The following is a 20,891-nucleotide window of genomic DNA, read 5'->3' on the forward strand; positions in this document are numbered from 1 at the left end:
AATGCACTCTAAATTGGGGGTGAGGATTCTCAGGTGCAGTGTTGCTACAGTCACTTGAGATCTAAGAGGATGTGAGGAGCCTCAGGCAACCCCTTAGGAAGGTCCACTCCACCTGCAGCCCCAGCTGTGGGGAGAGAGGAAGGCTTCAGGGCTACCTCGTAGGGGAAGCCCAAAGCCCAGGCTCCCACCAGACCACCCAAGAACCAACAAAACAACTGTCCTCTGGCAGCAGGGAAAGGCCTTCTGGAACTCTGAGGCTTAGCCCCAGCAAAGGCTGGGACCGTGACCCAATTCCGGGAGGCCAGATATATCCACCTTGGGGGTCCTTTGGGCTCAGAACCTGGGCCCTTCCTCCAAAGTCAATCTGTCAGGAGGCCTCGGTGAGAGCTTGGTATCTAAACAAAAGAAAAGAGATTGCTTTTCCTTTACAAAACTCGGGCTTATCACCATCCCTTCTTCCCAGTACAAGGTCACATCTGTGCCGACCAAGTTCAACTGGCAGCTCAGGGGCAGGGGAGACTTTAACCCAGGCAGGATGTGGCGGGGCCAAGCAAGTGCTGCATGCCGAGTCTTGATATCTTCTCTGGCAAGAGTCATCCACACTGAGGCCCCATGGGTCTCATGCTATGGTCGCATTTAGACTTCTCCCTTGGTGTGCTCTGGAAGTTTTTCAGACACAAGAAATTCCCTGGTTGTCACTGAATTTTTCAAATATGGATTTGGGGCTCCTTCCTCACACAGATGATCTGGTACTAAACTTTGACCAGAAAAGAGAAGCTGCTCTTTGGCTTCCAGGCAGGTCCCCTCTGGCATCCTCAAACGTAGGTATTGGGATTTTCTGGGCAGAATCTCAGGTGAAACTGGGAGCGTCTCAAAACTTTTCCCCAGGGGACAGTCAGGCCTGAAGGGGTAGGTCACATACTCATTCTTTTCCCCTCCTAAATTGTTTTCCTGAACCATTCTTGCTTCATCTGTGAAGATTTCTTGCAGAACATTCCCAAAGTTCACCACCAACTTGTCAATCACCAACTTGTCACTGGGGGTGGAATATGGTTTTAAGATCCTGTTTCCTGTGTTCATGGAGTCATCAGACTCCTTCAGGTTTAGCTTATCCTGGAAAAGAAAAAGGGTCATCCCAAGTGGTCATTTAGGAGTCACATATGACATAGCCAAAAACTCGTTAGGCTTGGAACAGCAAATGCCCACCTCCAGAACAGCCCCCACCTTCCTCCCAGGCCCAGAAGTGGTGGCCAACCCTCTCTGCATGCCCTTCCACAGAGCTTGGAAGGAGTGGCACATTTCCTGAGAAACAGTGCCCTGGATTCAAACAATTTTTAAAATTTATTTATATACATGTATATAATTTTTTTTTTTTTTTAAGACAGGGTCTCACTCCCGTTGCCCAGGCTGGAGTGCAGTACCATGACCACCACTCACTGCAGCCTCAACTTCTCAGCCTCGGGTAATTCTCCCCGCTCAGCCTCCTGAGCAGCTGGGGCTACAGACGCACACCACCACACCTGGCTAATTTTTTTTATTTTTTGTGGAGATGGGGTTTTGTCATGTTACCCAGGCTGGTCTTGAACTCCTGAGCTCAAGCAGTCCACCTGCTTTGGCCTCCCAAAATGCTGGGATTATAGGCATGAGCCGCCGCACCCAGCCAATTCAAACAATTTCTTCGGCTAGAGTGTGCAAGGCTATTTTCCACACAATCCCATGCTCACAAAACCCAGTTAAGAGGGAAGCACCAAAATTAGAACTCTTAGTGATGGAAAAACCACATCATAGAGACAGACTTGTTCAACCTCACCAGAAAATCAGAGGTGGCCTCATGGCAGGGACAGTGACTTTGTCATTTGTATCCCTAGGGCCTAGCCCAGCACCTGGCATGTAGTGAGTGATTAATAAGTGCTGGCTGTAGAGGCCCAACCTACAGATTATTCAAAAAGCATGTTAGTTATCAGAGAGCACTGCCTATGAATCCATTTACTCTCTAAATGACATTCAATAAGCAGGAAAGTAAATGGGGGTATAAATCAGTCCAGTATACCGGACTGATAAGAGGAGGAAATAGAAAGAAAGCCCATTATAACAAAATGCCCATGCTCAAAAAAGACTTCTGAATGGGAATAAGGACTAATATTTAAAATGTGTGCATCAAGGAAAAACTGGAAACAGCCTTTCAGTAATAAGGATTTAAAGGTTATATTTGATTGGGCTTGTTTCTACGTAAGCAAGAAATTAAACTTTAAAATTTCCCTAGCAGTTTTCCACTTAAAAATTTATGCAAATGGAGGGTTTCTAGTTAAGGAATACTCACTAGAAAACCCCAGTGCCAGTTAAATAAAGCCTGACTCTGACCGTCCCCAACCTGAGAAAAGCAACCTGAGGCAGCCTCAGACTGCCATGCCCATCGACATTCCCTGGTGATATTTAGGCAGTCTTTAAATTAATGTGCTCCTGGCTGCTTTGTAAATGGCTTCAAATCCTATAGCCAGGCCTCCTCTCTCTCTAATTAGCTCATCAGGTCAGGAAGGGTAGGGCCAGTGTGTTTATTCTGCAGCATCCTTTATGGGACCAGTTCCACCTGGGAACGCACTGGGTCCTCATGAGCCTGGTGAAGCCCTTTCCCCTTGTCAAAGCATGAGGTCAAAGCCATTGCAGGAAGGCTGATTCCATCTGCCCTGCCTGCCATTCCCTGAGACTTTTCAACTCAAGTTCTCTTGATGTGAACCTCGAAAAAAGCTCAGCCTAGGACGCTTGCCCCTCTCCATTCACCTTGTCTACCTCCCACGACAATGATTTCCTTAATAAAAACAGGAGAGTTTACCTTGAAATCATCTCCACGCCATGTGGCTATACTACTCTCAGCAGGGTTGGGAACGCTGGGCCAACACAGGTGAGTCAATTTGCTAATGAGAGAGAAAATGTTAAGATGGGAAGTGAAGCCAAGAGGCATTAGCACCATATGGCTGAGTGAAAAGAGTGAGGCTGTGCTAAAGGGAATTGTAAGGTTCCCTCCTAAATAAGGGCATGTCCGCCTGACAGAACCTGGGAAAGTGGAGTTGTTTTGCAGTGTGTGTTGGGGGATGACATTGCAAGTTCTCTGTGGGATGTGATCAAAGGAGATTCTCCCCATACAAAGCTTATCTTCCCCTCTCCCATCCCGGCATCTCCATACCTGGTCCCGATGCTGTAAATTGCACCATCACAGAGTCATTCCTTTGAGGCTTATCCTCTGGGAAGGACAATATTTATAAACCTTATAAGCTACCCACACTTTCCTGCAGTGGTTCTCGAAGTGTGGTCCCAACTAGCAGCATCGGGATCACCTGGGAACTTGTTAGAAATGCAAATTTTGGGGCTTTACCCTAGAACCACTGAATCAGAAGCTTTGGGGGTGAGGCCTGATTCTGATGCATGCTAAGATCAAAATGATTACTTAAGTGCATAATGTACAAGAATCTACGCTGGTGGCTTGGTTATTACCTACAGTTGGTAACTGAGGTTGATATTAGCTTGACCATTAACTAAGTGCAGCTGCTTGACAGAGATGACTCACAACTGTCTAATTTGGAGAGACAGCTCAAGCAGGGAAGGACCGTTAGGGTGCCATAAGGCTCACTGCAGAGAGAGAGTGTAAGACCCTGAAGACATGCTTTCTTCCCCACAGTGCCCAGGGCAAGCGGGGTAAAGGCCCCTGCAGCCAGACCCTCAACACTGCACCACAAGCAAGCAATAAGCTTGCACTCACAGATGACTGGCCAGCACTCCAACACCGTGGAGACACTGCTCCCTGCTCTGCCTGAGATAGAAGCTTGCAAGAAGGCCTCTTGCTGCAGCCAGGGGCCCCACTAGACACTGAGAGAAAGGGCCCGCTCTCAACTCCAGTCTCAGACGGCAAATGGAGCAGACAGAGCCTGTGGGGCAGCTGGCACTCTCCTGGCCTCAAAAAGGCCTAGACCTGGGCATGCAGCTCTGGGAAACGAAAGTGCTCTTGCTTGGTCAGAATTCTGATGAGCCACTGAGCGTGGCCTTTAATAACCTCAATAAATAAGCACCAAGTTAATAAATGAATGAACACCCCTTAATGGTAGAGTGCCCTCTCCTACGAAGCACCTATGATGACTTCAACCCCTTTTTGTCCCTGATTTTTAAGGCACCCACTGTTGTCTGCAGACTCACTTGGGTTTTTTGAGACCATATGCCACTGTCAGGATAATGAGAATAAGAAGGCCTCCACCAATCAGAGAAGTTATAAGGATAATCTCAAAGACACCTTTGAAAAAGAAAGAACAAAAGTCAGTAGTGAGTTCCTCACCTTCTTGACAAAAATCAATGATTAACTTTTTCTTCTAGTATCTTCAGCAACACAATTTCTTATTAGTTTTCTTTCAATTAAATTCAATTTCTTTCCACTAAAAAGACCCCAGGTCAGGAGTTTGAGACCTGCCTGGCCAACATAGTGAAACCCCGTCTCTACTAAAGATACAAAAAATTAGCCGGGTGTGATAGCGTGCACCTGTAATCCCAGCTACTCAGGAGGCTGAGGCAGAAGAATAGCTTGAACCTGGGAGGCGGAGGTTGCAGAGAACGCTGATCATGCCATTGCACTCCAGCCTGGGCGACAGGGCTAAACTTGATCTCAAAAACGAAAACAAAAACAAAAAACAGAATTTTGTGCCTCCCCATCTAGGTGTCTTCCTGGCAGCATTCATTCCAACAGCATTCATTCAGTGAATATTTATTGAGCACTTACTTTTTAATTTTTATAAATATTTTTTTGAGATGGGTCTCGCTCTGTCGCCCAGGCTGGAGTGCACTGGCATGATCATAGCTCACTGTAGCCTCGAACTCCTGGGCTCAAGCAACCTCCTGCCTCAGCCTCCCAAGTACCTAGGACTTACAGGTGCAAGCCATCATGCCCAGCTAATTTTTAGATTTTTTTTTTTGAGATGGAATCTCGCTCTGTTGCCCAGCCTGGAGTGCAGTGGTGCATCTCGGCTCACCGCAACCTCCGCCTCCTGGGTTCAAGTGATTCTCCTGCCCCAGCCACCCTGGTAGCTGGGATTATAGGCGCCTGCCACCAAGCCCAGCTAATTTTTGTATTTTAGGTAGAGACTGGGTTTCACCATGTTGGCCAGGCTGGTCTTGAACTCCTGGCCTTGAGTGATCCTCCTGCCTTGGCCTCCCAAAGTGCTGGAGTTACAGGCATGAGCCACTGCATCCAGACAGCAACTTTAGCTAAGGTGTCCAGGGCAGGAGTGAAATTCAAGCTGATCTTAATAGTGTGAAGGATCCAGCCACGCAAAAACATGGAGAAAAGCATTCCAGGCAAAAGAAACAGTGGATGCAAAAGCTTTGAAGCAGGAACAAGGTAAGGAAGATAAACAGAGGCAGAAAGCAGCAGGAAAAATGAAGTCACTAAGCGATAGATGATGAAAGACCTTGAAAGTTATAGGAAGGAGTTTAGATTTTCTTTAAAATATAATAAAAGTCACTGGTGACTTTTAAGCAGAGAATTCAGGGTTTGAAACTCTGGCTGCTGTGTGGAAAATGGATTATAGAGGATCAAAAATGGAAGCAGGGTGATTTATAATCTATAGACCAGGGTAGGAAACGTCTAGGTTCCAGGGCTTGATCTTGCCTTCATTTAACCCTTGGAGAAAACTCTTTGAGCTGATGAAATTTGTGCCCAGTGTTGCAAAAATTCAATATAGCTTTAAAAGATTTTAAACAGCATATCAAAAAGAGTTCCTAGAAGGCAATGTTAGTCCATCAAAACAGAATATGTTTTCTCTGTAAAAAAAAGTCATACTCACATTTTCCAGAGTCATAAAGCAATTTTATTCTTGAAAAATGTGATGCATAAGAGGCTTTCAAGAATATTTCAAGCAATTTTTAGCTTGCCTCAGTTATTGCAAAAACTTGGCAGTGTTCCTTCATTTTTAATCTAAAAAGTTGTTCATTCTTTAAGACAGTTTCAGTACGTACTTAAAAATCAAATCTCTGTCACTCAAGGACTTAGCAAAATGAGCATATTTCTGTTTCTCCCATCCTCCTTCCTTCTTTCTGCTTCATCCCCCTCCTCATTCCATCTGCCTGCCTCTAAATCTCCCTTAACCAGCCATCGTATGAAGCTACATTATATTTTACATTATTTGTTGTCTCTAGTAAATTTTTCTTGCTATTTTTTAATGTAAAAGTGGGTAAGTTAAATATATCATATGTCTTTTTGCTCAAAAAAAAACCTCCACAAATGATGAGGTTAAGCCCCTTCCTATGGGTCAGTAGTCCTGAGTTAACCCAAGGTTTTCCCTTGAAGGCCCTGTTGTACAGTAATATGGTTTGGCTGTGTCCCCACCCGAATCTCATTTTGAATTGTAGCTCCCATAATTCCTACGTGTTCTGGGAGGGACCCAGTGGGAGATAATTGAATCATGGGGGCAATTTCCCCCATACTGTTCTCATAGTAGTGAATAAATCTCATGAGATCCGACGGTTTTATAGGGGGAAACCACTTTCACTTGGTCCTCATTCTCTCGTCTGCCACCATGTAAGATGTGCATTTCACCTTCCACCATGACTGTGAGGCTTCCCCAGCCACGTGGAACTGTGAGTCCATTAAACCTCCTTTTCTTTACGAATTACCCAGTCTCAAGTATGTCTTTATCAGCAGCATGAAAACAGACTAATACATACCGTAACCTATAACATGCAGAAAGTGGTGACTGTGAACGGGGAGACAGCCTTGAGATGGGCGCTGGTTTGGTGCTAAGACTGAAGTTGGCATTAATTTGCCACCTCCTCCTCCAGATGATTTGTGGCTGCCCATGAGAAACGACCAAAATGACCAGCGTTTCCAAATTTGGCTCTCAACTCGCCTGCTCTCTCCCTCCCGTCTCCTCACCTATATGCTTTCCAGGAAGGTTGGTGAGCCAGAGAGCAGGGCGGCTCTTTTCACTAGGCACTGCCCTTTCATTTGGCTTTCTCCAGCTTTTGGCAGATGTCATTTCTCTCTGATGTAAGGTAAATATGAGGGAGAGGTACCTAAGGCTTGAAGGAAATACTCACTGAATGACAATGTCTTGAAATTTATGCTGGTCCCGTTGGTTCCCCCAGCACTGGTGCTGGCCATGACCTGAACAGTGTAAGAGGTCTTTCGTTGCAGGGACTCCAGGCTGTACTGCAAGATGCTGGAATTGACTGTCTTGGCTAGAGGAAAAATACAGAGGTCAAACACCACAGCCAAACCAGACTGAAAATTGTGTCCCAGTAGCACCAAAATAAGAGCATTGGAACCTGTGCTTCCAAGCTCAGCTGTCTCATATTCTGACCCCTATTCATGTCCTGCTTAAATATCAAGATGGATCAAGGACCTCAATATAAGTGCTAGAACTATAAAAACTCTTAGAAGACAGCATAGGATAAATCTTCACGACCTTGAATTTCACAATGGTTTCTTAGATATGACACCAAAAGCACAAGCCGCAAAAGAAAAAAATAGATTCAGCTGGACTTCACTAAAATTCAAAGTTTTTGTGCATCAAAAGATAATATAGAGAATGAAAAGATAATCCATAGAATGGGAGAAAATATTTATAAATCATATATCTGATAAATAACATATCCAGAATATAAAAAGAACTCTTATAAATTCAATAACGAAAAGACAACCCAATTTAAACATAAGAAAAAAGATTAAAAAGACACTTCTCCAAAGAAGATATACAAATGGGCTGGCCGGGCGCAGTGGCTCACACCTGTCATCCCAGCACTTCAGGAGGCCAGGGCAAGCAGATCACCTGAGGTCAGGAGTTCGAGACCAGCCTGACCAACATGGAGAAACTCCATCTCTACTAAAAATACAAAATTAGCTGGACGTGGTGGCACACGCCTGCAATCCCAGCTACTTGGGAGGCTGAGGCAGGAGAATTGCTTGAACCTGGGAGGTGGAGGTTGCAGATGAGATCATGCCGTTGCACTCCAGTCTGGGTAACAAGAGCAAAACTCCGTCTCAAAAAAAAAAAAAAAAAAAAAAAAGAAGATATACAAATGGGCAAAAACTACATGAAAAGATGCCCAACATTATTAGTCGGTAGGGAAATGCAAGTCAATGAGACAACCACCACATACCTACCAGGAAAGCCATATAATTTTTTTTAATGAAAAATAACACATATTGACAAGGATGCAGGGAAATGAAAACCCTCATACATTGCTAGTAAGAAATGTATAGTGTGGAGTACTCACTGTGGAAAACAGTTTGGTGGCTCCTCAGTAAGTTAAACTAGAGTTACCATATGATCCAGCAATTCAACTTCTAGGTATATGCCCAAAAGAACGAAAAGCACAAACTCAAACACATATTTGTACACAGCAGCATATGTTCGTAGCAGACATCTGTTCATAGCAGCCCTATTCACAGTAGCCTAAAGGTTGAAACAACCTAAATGTTCATCAACTGATGAATGGATAAACCAAATATGGAATATCCACACAATGGAATATTATTCAGCCATAAAAATAAATAAGTACAAAATCATGCTGTAACATGGATGAACTTTGAAAACATGCTACATGAAAGAAGCCAGACACAAAGGCCACATATTTTATGATTCTATGTATATGAAATATCCAAAATAGGCAATCCATAGAGACACAAAGCAGCTTGGTGGTTGCCAGGGGCTGTGGGAGGAGAGGAATGGGGAGTGACTAATGAATGGGTATAGGGCCTCTACTGGGCAGAAATAGAAGAGTTCTGGAAACAGTGGTGATGGTTGCACAATATTGCGAATGCTTCTAATGCCACTAAATTGTACACTTTCAAATGTTTAAACTGGAAAAATATTTTACATGTATTTTAGCATAAGAAAAAATTATTTAGCCTAAGCAAGAATCCAAGCCTTGCCCAGTATTTAAGATGTCAGGAGATAAGGTGGATTGAAAAACAAAAGCATGATTTGGCAGGGGCAGTAGAAGTCATGGTGACAGGGTCTGTTCCTCCTCACTCTTTAAGCCAGGCATGCCATTCCTGGGAATGATGGTCAGGGAGCTCCCGGGAGGTCAATTCAGGGCCCAACCAGGACAAATTATAACAACTCCTTCCGTTTCCTCAGGACTCTCCTCTCAGGTACTGTCACTTCACTCTCATTTAACCCCCAAAACCCCAAAAGGCGGGTGCTCTTGACCCCATTTTCAGAGAGATTTAAAGAAGCTAAGTGATTCATGCCAGGTTGCAGGTCACAATGAGATGGGGGAGCCATGCCTACAACAGGTCTATCCATAGCATCTATCTGGGGCTTGGGGTTTTTTTCCACTTGGTTATGGGTGCGCTTACAGAATCCTTTTCCACCTTCAGCTTGGTAAAAGATGGTATAGTTGCAGATGATACCCTTTCTCTCACTCTTGGGAATCTCTTTCCATGCAATCGTGACCGTCTTCACGCCAATGTTCTCCACCTTGGTCTCAGGACCTTCTGATGGAACTGGAAAGGACAGGGGGATAAATGATAATCAATGAACCGCACTCCAGGAGATCGTTCCCCCACAAAGGCTCTGGCCAGTACTCAGACCAAACCACAGTGCTGGAGGCGAGGGGTGAGGGGTGAGTAGGGAACCGATGAATCAGCTTGTTTGGGAAAATTGTTTTCTAGAGCCATCTCTCTTAAGCAAGAAGAGAAGTGGCAACAAGATCACTTGAAAAAGTCCTTTCTTATAGATGTCTCACTCCAATTTGGTACCCAGCTTTTTCATTCATATCTGTAAAGTGTAGTTATTATCAAATAGTTGAAGAATATGGCTCCATAGGCTACCTTTGAGTGGCAGAAGATATTTTCCAATGTTGAATCTGGAAGACATGAACTTCCAAAAAGATAAAAGTAAAGCTTGAGCCATTTACCAGTAAAGCCTTTGCTTATTGCTACATAATTAAAAATAATTTTTTAACATCCCTAGCTTAGGATGAACTCTGTAGGCTCCCTGATGTGGTCTTAATTCAAGTGTTATTGCTGGTAGTAGCTCTATTTGCACTGTTTATTTGTGACTTTGGGCAAGTTATTTCACCTCTCTGAGCTTTAATTTTCCATTTGTGAAGTGAGGGGATTGGACTCAATGATCTGTAATGTCTACCTCAGCTTCAGAATTCAGCAAATTCATAACATACAGAGCTCACTACAAGATGAAGCACAAATGAGCCCTAAGATGGCTGGGAATGAGCTACAGGCACTTGCAGCCTTACTGACATGTGGGACAGGTCCCACTGTTTCCTTTTCCCCACAGGGCCTTGTCCATTCATACCGCCTTCTTTGGCATAAGCCTGGATGGAATATGGCTCGCCAACTTTGTCGTGCAACATTGGATACACAGAGATGTTATAGCACCAGAAAGGTTTTAATTTATCTGTAAAAAAGAAAGAAAAAAAAAAGCATAAGTGCAGAGAATGGCACAGTGGAAGGAATACTAGACTAAGAGTTATGGCCAAACACTTATGGAAGATGTTCCATTTCTCTATAGTTTCCACCTCTGGAAAATAAACAGGTTAGGTTGAATGGTCTCTAATGTCTATTGCTTTTCTCAGATTTTCTAATTAATTCTTATTTTTAAATTTAGCTTTTTAGCTTTTTCTTTTTTGGAGGCAGGGAATTCCCGGGTCTGTTCTGACCAAATACTGTTGCAGCAGAGAGATCCATAGGATCGTGGAACACGCTGCCTAATTAAGTCCTAGAACAACATATCATCACCCTGTCGATCTCAAACACTGTGACTTCTATCTCCTCTACTTGCCTGCATCCCTGCATGTGTATTATTCTTAATATGGATGTTTGAAGCATTAAGAAATGATTGTAGTAACAGGATTAAAAGGGTAAAGCCTCATTAGGGAGGCTGAGGCAGGAGGATCACTTGAGCCCAGGAGTTTGAGGTTACAGTGAGCTATGATTGTGCCACTGCACTCCATCCTTGGCAGTCAAGCAAGACCCTGTCTCTAGAAAATAAAAATTTAAACAAAATTAAAAATAAAGAGTAAAGCCTCACTCGTGTATCCTACATAGAGCAGGAACTTTCCTGAAAAGAAGGCTATTCCTATAACAATCACCTGGGAAGGGGGCCTAACTCTTAAACAGGCAACCAGAACTGAAGAAAGTATCGTAGGTAGGCCAGCTGGGATCCACACTCTGGAGTTATCCAAGGGATGACCCAGCTCTCCGGGAAGGACTCTCTGATGGTGGGTGTTAAGATGGTGTTTTCCACCTGGAGACCGATCAGATACCTGGTCTGCTTGACACCCACGGCTTTCTGTGCCAGCCTTGCCTTGGAAATACCAAGAAGCGTGTCACTTCATTAAGCTTGCACAAGCTTGTCAAATGCTATTAACCACACTAACAGCTTTGAAGCCAAAGTTAAAGATCTAAAAATGGATGAAAATGAAACCAAACCCTGCAATGAGGGAACCTGTGGGTTCCGCCCTGGCTACCTTGCTGGATTGTCCAGTTCGTGGCCTGAGACACAGATTCCCAGGAAAGGGTGGTGGGCTCTGAGTCCACGTCTGGAAACCATTCAATCATCCAAGTGTTCACGTCTAGAGCAGAGCTTTGCCACTTCACCACTAGCTGGTCCTCAGCAAGGCAGACCTGCATGACCTCGATGCACTGAAATGCTGAAAGGAGAGAAAAGGACTGCTTCACAGCTACCCAACTCATTCCCCAAATGCAACAACCACATTGGCATCCTCATTGCCTCAGCTGTAAAACAAGGCCAAAGTTCAGGATCTCCACCACAGCCTCCCTGGATGGGGCTCTTTTCACTCCCTTTATTGCATCCTTTTTCCCTACACAACACCTTTGAGGAGTAAGTGGCTTCTTCCTTTACCTACCCCAAATTGACCTGTTTCCAGAAAAGGATCTCACTAGACAGTTGATGTCTAAAAAGACTTACCTTCCACAGGTGTCTCTGCAAGTCAAATGGAAAGGAAACCTGAGACAGAGAATCTCCAAAGGTAGAATTTCAGGCTTTGGGGAATTGTGTGGCTGGGAAGCTGGGAGATGGAGACCTTAAAATCATACCAGGGAGATGGCTTTACACTTTCACTATATAGTCTGGCTCTACACAAACTGGATATGAATTCCTATCCTAAAGGCAGCAAGTATTGCATTTGTACCAGAAAGATAAAGACATTGCCATCCAAATTACCTAGTATGGATCAATACATAAATGGCAACATTTTCTGCAGGACTGGCCAAAATAATCTGGAAACAGGTCACAAGGATTTATTTAATAGAAAAGTTGAGTGTGTGGCTTCCAATCCAATATCTGGAACTTAATCAGAATCAGAGAGAGATCTTATTGAAATATTCAAACACACAGAAGAGAACTATTGGAGGTGCAGCGAGGCAGAGGTGGAAGGTACAAACTGGGCAGGGCTCAGAAATTCCAGGGCGTGCTCTCCCCTCACCCAGTCCTCACCAGCATAGCACTCCTCAGCCTGCAAAACTGAAATCCATGGAAGAGCATTTCTTTTTCTTTTTTTTTTTTTTTTGAGGCACAGTCTCACCCTGTCACCCAGGCTGGAGTGCAGTGGCATGATCTTGGCTCGCTGCAACCTCCACCTCCTGGGTTCAAGTGATTCTTGTGCCTCAGCCTCCCGAGTAGCCGGGACTATAGGTGCATGCTAACACACTTGGCTAATTTTTTGTATTTTTAGTAGAGATGGGGTTTCACCATGTTGGCCAGGCTGGTCTCAAACTTCTGACCTCAAGTGATCTGCCCAACTCAGTCAGTCTCCCAAAGTGCTGGGATTACAGGCATGAGCCACCATGCCCAGCCAGGAAGAGTATTTCAATCAATGTCAGAGATGATCCTGGATACAGGCACAAAAGTGTCCTGCAAAAAAAAAAAAAAAAGAAAGAAACCCAAAAGCCTTTTGAAGCTGGAAGCCTAGGCCACATGTAGGAATCTGGGGTGGGGACTGGGGGTCCTGCATCCTGCTATTCCTTGGCAACAAACCTCAGCAGGCAGTGTGTATATTTAGGAGTCTTGTTCTTGCAAGCCACAGTTGACAGATCCTTTTCCCAAACAGGGTCCTTAGGAGACACTCCAGGGGCTAGTCCTAGCAGCAAGGCCAGGTAATTTATCAACCTGAAAAGGTAACTCTGAGAAGGACAACTGAGGCATGGAGGCAATGTGAAGCCACAGAAGGAGTGGAGGCCGGGGCAAGAAGCACAGAGCCTGGAGATGGACTCCTCCCTAACCCTAGGGCTTTGAGTTTCTCCTTCCAGCCTTCCCCTGCTCACCGCCTGGAAGCAGCCCCAGCCAGTCCTGGCTGCAAGTCCCTGCTGGAGCCTTGGAGATGTAACTAGACTCGTCTAGCAGCCAATGTTGGTGCTCCACCCAGACCCACTCAGCTTCCTTCGTACTGTGTGCGTGTGTTTTGCTTGGCAGGGATGACTATGAGATGTCACTCACACTCTAGATAGAGTTCCCTGCAAGATCCAGTGGGAACCCCCCTCCCTGGGGCTTTTATCTCAGATTGTACCTGTTACAGGTTGAATTGTATCCCCCCAAAGTATATCCCCAGTGCCACAGAATGTGACTGTATTTGGAACTAGGCCATTGCAGATGTAATTAGTTAAGACAGTGGGCGCTTTGTGAGAAAAGAGGAATCTGGGCATGGAAACAGAGACACACACAAGAAGCTAGCCATGTGAAGACTGAAGGAGACATTTATGGAAGTTACTGGAGCTACCACAAGCCAAGGAATACCTGGGGCCACTACAGGCTGGAAGGGGTAAGGAAGGATTCTCCCCTAAAGACTTTAGGGAGCATGGCCAACCAGCACCTTGATTTGGGACTTCTGGCCCCCAGGACCATGAGACAATAAAGTTCTGTTGTTTGAAGCCCCCCAGTCTGCAGTGCTGTTTTGGCAGCTCTGAAAGCCCACCTTCATCTCAGCCTCTGCCCTGTCCTGGCCTGCTTCCGCAGCTTCCTCATCTCCCTGGAGGCACTTTTTAAAAAAATGATTGCCCACAAATCCTGGCCTGAAGAAGCCAGTGTTGGTGTCTAACCCCACACTCCTTCTCACCAACGCTGGAGCTCTGTGGAGCAGGGAGAGCCGGTCTAAAGCGCCAAGTGCACGTCAGGGACTGCAGAGACCACAGGGGCGTGGCGCCCGTCCCAGGAAGCCATGAGTCAACCTTGAAAGGGGAAAGCCTGGCCACACCAAGGGGCGCCAAAAGGGAAGTTTCCAAGTCATCACTCTACTCAATAGAAACGAATCGCCAGGTCCTTCCATCATTCAATAAGAGCTTTCTGAGCAATGACTCCAAACATCCCCAGGTGTGGTAGGAAACACAGATCCTTCCTTGAAGAAGCAGGGAGGGGCTTTGACTGTGAAAGCCATTGATTTCTTGTGATCTGCATAAAGACAGTCACTGAAGCTCAAGTGCTGGTGCTGCTTCTCCTTTGCCAACCGTCCTGGCCCATCCTGGGCTCTGCCTCACCTTGGGCCCATCTTCCTCCTCCAGCCTCATGACACAGTGGCCGGGCTTTCCCATGCCCTGCCTGGGACCACGCCGCCGCCGCCTGCTGGCTCAGGTCTCACAAAACCCAGGGCGTGCTGAGCAGAAGGAACCTCATTCCAAGCCCTAATTCCAAGAGGGAAACATGGAGGCCCGCACAGGTCAATAACCAGTTCAGTGTCACACCGCATCTGTGACTGGAATTCAAGTCACTTTATGAATAACACATCTAATGTTGTGGGATATGGTACGAGTTGGGAATTCTGCAGATCCGAGCTGGAATCCCACTCCAGAGACCTTGGGCACATTACTAAGCTTGCCTGAATCCCTTTGCCATCTATAAAATAGATCTCACACCATCTACATCATGAGTCATGTCAAGGCTAAAATGGGAAAACCTATGTTATCTTAGCACAATTCCTGACACATACTAGTAGACAATGTATGATAACTATTACTTATTGATAGTTATACTTACAAAAATTATCTTATTATTCTGTAGTTATTATTCTCATTCTCCAGTTGCCTCCACTTTAGTAAGCAAAATTCTGTAGAATATTACTTTCTTTTGTTTGTTTTTGAGACAGGGTCTCCCTCTGTCACCCAGGCTGGAGTGCAGTGGTGCAATCTCGGTTCACTGCAGCCTCACCCTCTTTGGCTCAAGCGATTCTTCCCCCTCAGCCTCTCAAGTAGCTGGGACTACAGGCACATGCCACCAGGCCTGGCTGATTTTTTTATTTTTGTATTTTTTTTTTTTTTTTTTTTTGTAGAGACAAGGTTTCACTATGTTGCCTGGACTTGTCTCGAACTCCTGAACTCAGTGATCCACCCGCCTTGGCCTCAAAGTGCTGGGATTACAGGCGTGAGCCACCGCGCACATCCAGAACATCATTTTCCTATATGTCTGGGACTAGCATCTGTAAAGTTTCTCTGCAAAGAGCCAGATAGCAAATATTTTAGATTTTAGGTTTTGTGGGCTAGGTCATCTCTGTTATAACTATTCAACTTAGCCACTGTTGCACAAAAGAAGCCATAAACAATATGTGAGCAAATATGTGTGGTTGTGTTAGAGTGAAACTTCATTTATAATAACAAGTGTCCAACCAGATTTAACCTGCAAGCTGCAGCTTGCCAATACCTGATCTAAGACCCTTATAATTGATGATCACACAGTCGTATCTGACACAAAGCCAAAAAAAACTTAAGTGAATTTAGCATAACTTTAAAGTGTATTTTATATTTTTAAAGTTGATAATCCATGTCTAACAGAAATTTGATCAATCAGAAATTTTATTAAGAATGACAATAAGCCAGGAGCGGTGGCTCACGCCTATAATCCCAGCACTTTGGGACGCCGAGGCAGGTGGATCACCTGAGGTCAGGAGTTCGAGACCAGCCTGACCAACATGGAGAAACCCTGTCTCTACTAAAAATACAAAATGAGCCTGGCGTGGTGGTGCATGCCTGTAATCCCAGCTACTCAGGAGGGTGAGGCAGGAGAATTGCTTGAACCTAGGAGGCAGAGGTTATGGTGAGCTGAGATCACACCATTGCACTCCAGCCCGGGCAAAAAGAGCAAAACTCCATCTCAAAATTAAAATAATAATAATAATAACAATAGTAATAATTAGCACCAAAGCATTTTACATACATGATCTCATTTAATCTTCACTACAGCTCTGTGAGGTAGGTATTATTATACAATAGCTCCATTTTACGAGTAGCTAAGCTTCAGAGAAGTTAGGTAACTTGCCCAAGGTTAATGGTATCTTGTGGAAGAGCAAAGATTTGAACCCAGGGCCGCTGGACTCCAAAGCCCATGCTTTTATACCTTACTCTTTACCGCCTCCCATCCTGGGGCCACACTGGGAAACTGAGGTCACTATTCAACAGCACCTCCATTAACAAAGAATGTGTGCCCCAACGACACGTGCATTTGTCAGGAACTTCATCACTAGGGTGTTGGACAGGCAGGAACTAGGATGTCAGGAAATGAGGACTACAGGGAGCACTATTAAATGCTAACTAAAATAATATCAAGTGTAGCTCAAAATACAAAAATATAAATATCTAGGAATTACAAAATGAGGGCTGAAGGAGAAGAGATGGAAGGGAGCACAGGCAGAGAATTCCAGAACTGGTTGTGTAAATGTCTGAACCAGTCTAGGTGTAAGCAAATAGAGAAAGGTGGTGAATTGGAGAGAACATTCCTAACTATGATACGTTTCCACAAATAGTTACTGCGCACCTGCTCTATGCCAACTGCTCTATGCTATTTTAAGTGTTGGGAATTAGGTTAAAAAAAAAAAGAAAAGAAAAACAGACAAAAAATCCCTGCCCTCATGGCATTTACATCCTATTGAGGAAGAAAAAGGTAGTAAAATAAATAGGATAATTTATAGAATAAGGGATAGTACTAAGTTTGAAAGAGAAAAATAAGAGAGAAAAGAGGAAATCTATTGTCTGCAATTCTTTGAATGAAAATTTTTTATTCCAAAACAGGATAAATATGAGTTGGCCTGGGAGCAGTAATATGTCAAAAACTACTTAACCAAAAGTGTAATGAACAATCTATTGGCAAGTATAAACACTAGAATTTTTCCATAGTGACAAATGGAAGGGGAAAAGGAAGAAAACAGGACAGCAAGCATTAAACCAAGGATGGGGATGTGGTGACTACCTATTTGTGGGGAGAACAGTTCAAAAGCAGCTTCGGTAACAGAGGACAAATGTGAGAAATAGGACAGTTTCATAGGACTCGACCCAGCTTACATTCACTCAGACCAGAACAAATCAAAGCTGCACACAGAACTTCTAGGCATATGGCTTTGTATTCTGTAATTTATAAAGTCTCTGATTTTTAACAAAGGCTTTGTTCCAAAGGAACATGACTTCAAGTGATTCATTGATTACCAGCAAATTCTCATTGCTTCACCACAACCTAAAAAGTCCCCACTCCATTTTCATTTTGACTCAAGAGAAACAGCCACCCTTGAAAGCACAGGGACTGCTCCTTGGCCAGTCGATGGGACCAGGCACCTAAGGAAGAAGTTGATGCTCTACTTACGTTTTTCCTGAATAGCTGGAATCCTCAGGGTGGCCACTGGAGACTTCCCGAGAGAATTATAAGAAATCACAGACACCCAATAGCTCTTGCCTCCCAGATGCAGTTCAAGCTGCTGGTTAGTGGTGTTCATTGTTTCTGTGAGGTTAGTGTTGTTTTCTGGATAGTACCATATGTTGTAGCCAAGTGTTTTCTCTAGGACTGGGGCTCCTCTTGCCTTCTGAACCCAAAGAAAACAAAATTTATTGCCAACAACAAAGAAAAAGAAAGGCATTGAGACAGTGAGAAGCGGTGGGGGTGAGGGTGGGGAATAAGGCTAACTATTAGATACTAAACTACAATCAGGTAATTACCCTCCAGGGATGAATAACACATCCTGGGCTGTGATAGTAACGCTTCAAGTGCCAGAAGAGGGGATTTACTAAATTTCGTCTAATTCCATGAGGCTAAACTAGAATGCCGAAAACAATGTAAACAAGCCACCCTTATTTCCTTCTGCCTGTATCTTTCGCTCCATCCCACTCGTGTAGAGGAGTAAGGGCTAAAAAGCTGACACATTCCCTCTGAGCCCATCCAAGTCTGGTCCGGCTCTGAGTCATCTCTTGCCTGGAGTATCCAAGGGTTGGAGAGTACCCTATGCCCTAGTCTTTTATTTCCATGCCTCTCCCTCTGAGAAGAGCCAGCTTCCCTGGACCAGGCACCCCAGCCAGGCATCCTAGCTAAGAGGGCTGCCCTGCCAGTCCCAAACCCTTGGTGAGAAGTTTAAGGTGGAATCCTGAGGACTTTAAGCTAAACTCTTATTTTCAGCCTTGAACTTGGGCCCACTCACCAGACATTTGCCTAGGAGACAGCATGGTGAGTATTTCCCAGAATTTATAGGGCTTCCCTTTCTGTTACTGATTACACACATAGATGGAGCGTAATGCCTGAATATAAGTCCAGGACTTACAAGTGGGACTTTAGCAGGCACTTCGTCCCACTGCCTTCCCAGTTCAGGAATTTCCTTTACTTTTATGCCTAGGCATAAAAGGTCAGCTAGAATCTTCCTAATGACCAGGAGCCTTTTATCTCTCAAGATGACCCATTTTCTTTTTTATTTTATTTTATTTATTTATTTATTTTGAGACAGGGTCTCGCTCTGTCGCCCAGGCTGGAGTGCAGTGGCCTGATCTTGGCTCACTGCAACCTCCGCCTCTTGTATTCCAGCAATTCTCCTGCCTCAGCCTCCCGAGTAGCTGGGATTACAGGTGTGCACCACCATGCCCGACTAATTTTTGTATTTTTAGTAGAGACAGAGTTTTGTCGTGTTGTCCAAGCTGGTCTTGAACTCCTGACCTCAAGTGATCCCCACACCTTGGCCTCCCAAAGTGCTGGGATTACCGGCCCAGCCCATCCCAGCCCCACTTTCTTTTTTAAATAACACATATTTTTTTAAAATAACATATTAACATGTTATTTAAAATCTTTTTAAAATAACATATTAACATTTTAAATAACATTCTTTTTTAAATAACATATTCTTTTTAAAATAATAAAAATTGAGATACAATTCACATTCCATAAAATTCACTGTTTTAATGTGAGTTCAATGGCTTTTATTAATAGTATGTTCAGTCATGCAACTATCACTATTATTTAATTTTAGAGCATTTTAGTACATTCTTTTTTAACCAACTCAAATTCTTAGAGAGCTCTTTCCTTTTGAAGGTGCGGTGGGGGGGGGGGGAGGGTGGAGAAAAAGACCAGACCCAACAAGCGACGGGGAGGAGGCGGGCACTGAAATCCTTCTTCTCTACTTTGCAAGCTGCCCTACTTGGCCCTTCGCCACTGCTATGTAGCTAAGACCACATGTGGGCGTGTGTGGTTGTTGGCTTTCCTCCCCCAAAAATGTGTTGCCACAATCATTTGTTTTCATACTTGATGGCTGAGAAAGACAGCACAGCATCTGGGATTGATTCTCTAGGATTCCCCGCCATCTCTGGCTGTTGTCCCATGCAGCTGCAGCGCTGCCTACGCAACCCAGGGAGTCCCATAGCCCTGCGGGTGTGGAGGGAGTGGGCGATGGTGCGGGAGCCTCCAACCCTGAGGTAATTGGAATATCATCTGGCAAAGCAGGGCACTTGCTCCATTTTCAACAGGATTTTGAACTTGCCTGGACTTCAGCAAATGTGAGCTAACATCATGAACATTTCCTGGGAATTCTGGAGGCACACGGATTCTGGCATCTCACTCCTCTCCTCCTTCTTATTCCCCATCTTTTCACTCTTTTTTTCTCCATCTGCCCTTTTCCTTTCCTGTTTATTCCCTTGTCCCCCCCATTTTCTACTCCTTCTCTCACTTCCCTCTCTCAGGTCCTCTTCCCTCCTCTTCTTCTCTGCATTCCCCACCTGACCTCTCCTGTTCCTCACTCCCAGGCCTCCGCCCTAGAAAGTACCATGTGGTCCCTCTTCTGTTTTTGTGCCCCACTGTTTCAACACACGTGTGCCATATATGTTGCCAATGACTCGAGGACACACCAGCAAGCTGACCCTGATCAGAGCTCTTCTTAGACAGCTGGGTAGGGAGGGGGGTTCCAGAGACTTATGCTGCCTTCCAGCAGAGGCTGGTCTGTGATCGTTTCCTCCAGAAGGTCATGGTGCCTCCTGCACTTTCACTTTCTACCCACCCCGAATGTTAATGTTTCAGACCAAAGAGGAGGGGGGCCAGCCTCTGTCATGCATGTTTGGGCCATCTGCAAGGTGACCTATAGGGCTTTTTTGAGCTGGCCAGCCAATGTGAGATTTGGGGCATCATAAAGCCCTCTAGGGAAGAAAATTCTGGAGGTAAAATTTCAAGAATCACAGTTTTTGGAAGGGTAAGAGACCAAGGGCTTTTAAACAGGATGAAGAAACAGGCTGGGCATGGTGGCTCATGCTTATAATCCCAATGCTTTGGGAGGCTAAGGTGGGAGGATCTCTCGAGCCCAGGAGTTCAAGACCAGCCTGGACAACATAGCAAGACCCAGCCTCAACCAAAAAAAAATACATATATATATAAAAATATATATAAATATATATATATATTTATAAATATATATATAAATATATATATATATTTACAAATATAATATTTATAAATATATATATAAATATATATATATTTATATATATATAAATATATTTTTTAATTAGCTGGGTGTACTGGCACACTTCTGTAGTCCCAGCTACTTGGGAAGGTGAAGTGGGAGGATCACTTGAGCCCAGGAGTTAAAGGCTGCAGTGAGTTATGATTTCACTACTGCACTCCAGCCTGGGTGATTGAGCAAGACTCTGCCAA

At 44.5% G+C, this 20,891-nt stretch overlaps 1 protein-coding gene across 3 annotated transcripts in view; it reads right to left on the reverse strand.

Annotated features, from left to right (window-relative positions):
• Nucleotides 1–329: 329 nt before the first annotated feature.
• The window catches only part of IL31RA (interleukin 31 receptor A), a 49,487-nt gene continuing 28,925 nt past the window's right edge, over nt 330–20,891 (reverse strand). For all 3 annotated transcript variants that reach the window (XM_032147200.2, XM_058434917.1, XM_058434916.1), the window contains 8 exons: nt 17,580–17,796; nt 11,473–11,655; nt 10,299–10,400; nt 9,341–9,487; nt 7,075–7,215; nt 4,186–4,279; nt 2,831–2,912; nt 330–1,113 (listed from right to left, as the gene is read on the reverse strand). In XM_032147200.2, coding sequence (XP_032003091.1) covers nt 637–1,113; nt 2,831–2,912; nt 4,186–4,279; nt 7,075–7,215; nt 9,341–9,487; nt 10,299–10,400; nt 11,473–11,655; nt 17,580–17,796 — 1,443 coding nt within the window. In that variant the 3' untranslated portion in view covers nt 330–636. The remainder of the gene's footprint in view (nt 1,114–2,830; nt 2,913–4,185; nt 4,280–7,074; nt 7,216–9,340; nt 9,488–10,298; nt 10,401–11,472; nt 11,656–17,579; nt 17,797–20,891) is intronic.

This window comes from Hylobates moloch, unplaced genomic scaffold, assembly GCF_009828535.3.
Source record: "Hylobates moloch isolate HMO894 unplaced genomic scaffold, HMol_V3 SCAFFOLD_77, whole genome shotgun sequence".
Classification (NCBI taxonomy): domain Eukaryota; kingdom Metazoa; phylum Chordata; class Mammalia; order Primates; family Hylobatidae; genus Hylobates; species Hylobates moloch.